Source organism: Terrapene carolina, unplaced genomic scaffold (genome assembly GCF_002925995.2).
Source record: "Terrapene carolina triunguis isolate 2854851 unplaced genomic scaffold, T_m_triunguis-2.0 Scaffold21021, whole genome shotgun sequence".
Lineage (NCBI taxonomy): Eukaryota > Metazoa > Chordata > Testudines > Emydidae > Terrapene > Terrapene triunguis.
Window position 1 is genome coordinate 1 of NW_020685372.1, and position 4,895 is coordinate 4,895.

Here is a 4,895-nt window from a genome sequence, read left to right on the forward strand (position 1 = left end):
ACCGCAGAGCTGCGGGGGGCAGGGCTGGGGTAGCAGGGGCTGCGGGTCGGGAGTGAGGGAACTAATTAAATGCTCCCTGGTTCCAGGGGGTGAGATTTGGGGGGATTGTGTCAATCGCCTGGATAAACCTTAATAAATACGTTTAACATCTTTGGGTCCGTTGTATTTAAAATGTGGCTGTGTATATGTCAACACTTACAATGCCAGTGGTGCAGCTTCAGTGCAGGCAGGGAGGAGTTAATCCCGTCCTGGGGCGCTGTCTGCACCGGGGTTAGGTCGGCTTGCTCTGGGGAGTGGATTTTTCACAGCACTAAGCAACCTGTCGCTCTGACTTCTCAGTGTAGCCCAGGCCTGGTGTTGCAGAGTTGTGTGTATGTTCTCTAGTGGGGGAGGTGCTAATGTAATTCCTCCTTTATCAGCCCTTCGAAGCCAACTCCAAATCCAGTTTGCGCCCAGGCAGTAGCTCAAACTGGATTCTTCACTGACCAACAGACACAGAATTTGTGGATAAATTGCCTTGTTTTAAACTGGTTCAAGGCCTTTTTCCTGATCCAGCCAATGGACAGGCCCCGGTCCAGAGAGGGCCCCAATCCTTTGGGTATGGGGAAAGGCCGATAGGCTGGGTGGCTGCTGAGCTGAAGCCGGGCTGAACTTGTGACCACAGAGGAGACCCTTGGCAGGGGGTGAAGGGCGCGTCGGTTCTTGGGGTGTCGTGCGGTGACCTGCGAAGGAAAGCTGGGGCCCCCTCGCTGCCGACAGTTGCTCTGTGCCCGGCAGCCTGTCGCTGGGAATCGCAGGGCCCCGGACAACCTGCGCAGGCGGGGGAGATGCGGGTCTCGCCCACGAAACGCAGCTGCTGGGAGCTGCTGAGGGGAAACACAGGAGCCGTTGGCCCTGACTCTCCAGGGAAACGCAGCATGGAGGCCTCACCCCTGTTCTTCTGTTCTAGGCCAGTGGGAGCTGCCCGGAGAGACGGCCGGGTTCCCGGCAGCCGCGCCATGTTTGACGAAGTGGGGTGGAACAAGGAGGATGGCGGGGAGGCTCTCAGCCAGGCTCTCCTGCACCCTCAGCGCCGCCCTGCCCAGCACTGCCCCCCGGTGAGCCCCCCTGTCCCTCCAAAGACGTGGACTCACCTGGCAGGTGGCACGGGTCGTAATGGGGGCGGGGGCCAGAGCTGAGGGGTGGTAAGGTCCGTGGGCGGGCGAGAGGGATGCCTTTTGCCTCAGGTGGGGGTGGGAGCAGCGTGGACCCCTGGGCTCCCGTAGCTCTGGGGGCAGCACTGATGCCCCTGCTGTCTCCAGCCTCCCAGAGGCTCCTTGCACAAGCAGCGCAGACGGCTCCTCGCGACCCTGCAGCGACTGGAGGCTTCGAGCTGCACGGAGCCTCCTCAGAGCACCGGGCTCCTGTCGGGGGACAGCGAATCTGAGTCTGACTCTGCGGACCGGGCAGGGAGGAAACAGCCCAGGAAACAGAGACGGGGCCTGAAACCCAGAGCTGCCTCCTCCCCCCGTATCGCCCCAGGGGCTCCAAGCGGCTCCAGCGCTCCCCAGGCAGGGCCGGAGCCAGACCCAGCTGGCAGGAGACGGAGGAAAGGTACGGAGTGGGCCGGCACAGCTCCCCTCCCAAGGGACTGCAGAGTGTGGGGGGGGTCCAAGTCGCATCTCGGGAGCTTCCTGCAGGGAGATGCACCCACCTGGGGCTACATTTCCGGAGGTGGGACTGGCTGGGGGCGACTGGCGCTGGGCCTGGGGTTTGCAGGCAGGGCTGCGTGGCGCAAGCCAGCCCTGGAGCAGGGGGGCTGGATGGACTCTACCCTGAATCCCTTGATCTGTGCGCACTGAGCGGGTGCCTCACACCAAGGCCAGGCCTCCCAGCCCCATCCCGGTGTTGCTGTGTTGCTTGGGGGTGAAAAGTCCAGACAGTGGGACCGACCTGACCCCTGTGTAGGCAGCGCTGCCGGCGGGACAGGCAGGCTGAGTGCGTCCTCGGAGCATCCTCACCAGAGCTAAGTGGCGTGGGGGCCGCTGGGCCGATGCAGCGGTTAAGCGTCGACCTGCCTGTCTCTCGCCCTAGATTGTGCGGCAGAGGCCCCTGGGGACAAAGCATGCATGCCCAGCAAAGAGCTGCCGAGCCAGGAGACGAGCGCAGCCCCTGGGGGGCCTGGTCCAGTGCTGAGCAGGAAGCAGTGGAGGAACAAACAGAAGAATAAAAGGCGACAGAAGAACAAGTTCAAAGTGGGCGTGGGGCTGGATGTGGGGCAGAGCCTGGACGTGGGGCTGGATGTGGGGCAGAGCCTGGGCGGGGGGCTGGATGTGGGGCAGGGGACCTCGGCACTGCCCCCGTCAGAGCTCTCGGGGGCGCTGCGGGCCCGGATGGAGGAGCGGCTCCAGTCAGCCCGTTTCCGCTACATCAACCAGCAGCTCTACACGTCCAGCAGCCAGGAGGCAGCCCGGCTCTTCCAGCACGACCCTGCTGCCTTCGCCATCTATCACCGCGGCTTCGCCCGGCAGGTGGGGCGCTGGCCCGAGAATCCAGTTCACCGCATTATCCAATACCTGCAGGGGCGGTGAGTGCAGGGCCGGGTGGGTGCTGCTGGGGGACCCCTGGCCCTGCGTAGGGGTGGGGCATGGCTGAGCCCTGGCGGGGACCCTGTGACCAGGGCCGGGGGTCCGTGGCCTGGCACCCACTCTCTGCTGCCCCCTCAGGCCGGCCTCGCTGGTGGTGGCAGATTTTGGATGCGGCGACTGCAAGATTGCGACCAGCGTCAGGAACAAGGTTCACTCATTCGACCTGGTGGCTCTGAGCCCACGTGTCACTGTGTGCGACATGGCCAAGGTAGGGCAGGCGGGGGGCTGAGGCTGGGTATGGGCCTGCAGGGAGCAGGTACAGGGGGACGTGGGGGGGTCTCCCTGTGTTACGTTCCCCGGGGTTCACGCTGCTGGGTGGCCTTGCAGGTGCCGCTGGCAGACAAGTCTGTGGATGTCGCCGTGTTCTGCCTGGCGCTGATGGGCACCAATCTGCGGGAGATCCTGGAAGAGGCCAACCGGGTGCTGAGGCCAGGGTAACGGGGGCCTGGGAGAACCTGGGGGGCCGCGTAGCAGCACAACGCTGAGGGGTGGAGGCATAAAGCAGGAGAGTGAGGCCGGGCCGTGAGGCACCGGGGCACAAACCCAGGAGAGCGCGTCTCTGACAGACGGGCCTCGCCCCCCGAATCACTGCAGGGCAGCGAGTCGCTGCGACGCTGGGGGACCTTCCCCACCCCTCAGGGGTGGGGCTTGAAAACTGGTCTCCCAGATCAACCGAAGTGGGTCCAATGAAAGTTCATGACGCCTTGTCTCTCTGACACCCCGGGACCGACAGCCGCAGCTCCCCGCATGCAGCAGTAGTCAGGTTACTCCTCAGCTCGTCACCCACCCCAGGTCAGCTGCTCTTTGGGTTTCACGCCAAAGAAAATGCTCTTAGCCTGTCCTGGGATAGACTCTCTTCAGATGTAAACGGGAGAGAGACTCCAGCGGTTAGAGCAGCCAGCCAGACACGGGAATGCGTCGCAGTCCTAGTTTCCCAAAGGTATGACAGGCCTCTGTAACCAGCAAGCTGCCTTTGTCCTTCAGGACTAACCCGGGCTAAGTAGCTGAGGATCCCGCACATGCTGAGAAACCCCTGCGCCCTGCATCCAAGCAGCAGTGAGCTACTTAGTCTGATTGGTTTGGGATTTTTACCCTCCTCCTGCCGTGTGCTCAGAGGGGGGGGGAAACTCAGCTGTTGAGAGCAGTCCACTCTTCACAGCAGCATGAGTCCCCTTGTTGCTGCTTCCTGAGCCCAGATGTGGGGAGTTTCCAGTTGTAGGATCACCCCAGAGCCTGTTTGGTATCAGAGGGCTGCTCTTTGAGGAGGTGGGGGGAAGGGGTTAGGGTGGAGCAGCAGCTGGTCCCACAGAGTCTGAAATGGACCACTCTCATTACCACTTCAGAAGTTATTTTTCCTCCCTTGGTATCCTGCTGTTAATTGAATTGTCTCATTAGACTGTCCTCACACTCGCATCTTTTCATGTATTTATACCTGCTCCTGTATTTTCCACTCCATGCATCTGATGAAGTGGGTTCTAGCCCACGAAAGCTTATGCCTAAGGTGCCACAAGGATGCCTCGTTGTTTTTGCTGATACAGACTAACACGGCTCCGCTCTGAAACCTGTACATTTTCCAGCAGCCTCTTGGCCTGAGAGAATACGCTTAATTTTCTGTCTCCCAAACAGCCTGGCAATTAGCATAGTGTAATTTATCCATTAAACAGTTCAGATACAGTTTATCACAACCTTCAGCCATAGACAATAATACTATTTCACTCAAGTATCATCCTAAATGTTAATATTCCTTTTTTGATCTTTGAATCAAACCTATAGCAATAGACAAGACTTGTTTGCTTACATCACAAGACCTGAGCAAACACCTGCCCTATGCAGGCTGCATTTCAAAGCTCTGCTCATTTACATATCTTCCTAACCAGTCTCTCTAAAGTTCTGCCATGGGTCAGGTCAGTCTGTGAGTCTGGCCCTGTCCCCTTTCAGTGAGATGTTATATCACACTCATAACGTCACAGGCAGTGGCGGAGGGGAACTGCACAGAGCAGTAGCTGTGGAGGATACGGGAGGGGCAGTGAGGAGCTGTGCAGAGCAGGAGTTGTGGGGGATGCGGGCAGTGGCTCGAGGAACCAGCCCTCACCCCTCACCTGACCTCTCCCCAGGGGCATGCTGAAGGTGGCAGAGGTTGCCAGCCGCTTCGCAGACATCCGGGCCTTTGTGAGTGCCGTGACTCAGCTGGGCTTTCAGATTGTCTCCAAGGTGCGTCCTACCCCCTCCCCATGCCGCAGGCAGGACTTGCCCCAGGGTCCAGCAGGG

The 4,895-nt window shown here is 60.3% G+C and overlaps 1 protein-coding gene across 1 annotated transcript in view; it reads left to right on the forward strand.

Annotated features, from left to right (window-relative positions):
- The first annotated feature begins 198 nt into the window (after nucleotides 1-198).
- Nucleotides 199-4,895, forward strand: part of RRP8 (ribosomal RNA processing 8) — a 5,416-nt gene continuing 719 nt past the window's right edge. Inside the window, exons 1-6 of the mRNA XM_026661993.2 lie at nucleotides 199-1,097; nucleotides 1,302-1,593; nucleotides 2,074-2,566; nucleotides 2,706-2,835; nucleotides 2,955-3,061; nucleotides 4,742-4,838. Coding sequence (XP_026517778.1) covers nucleotides 828-1,097; nucleotides 1,302-1,593; nucleotides 2,074-2,566; nucleotides 2,706-2,835; nucleotides 2,955-3,061; nucleotides 4,742-4,838 — 1,389 coding nt within the window. The 5' untranslated portion in view covers nucleotides 199-827. The remainder of the gene's footprint in view (nucleotides 1,098-1,301; nucleotides 1,594-2,073; nucleotides 2,567-2,705; nucleotides 2,836-2,954; nucleotides 3,062-4,741; nucleotides 4,839-4,895) is intronic.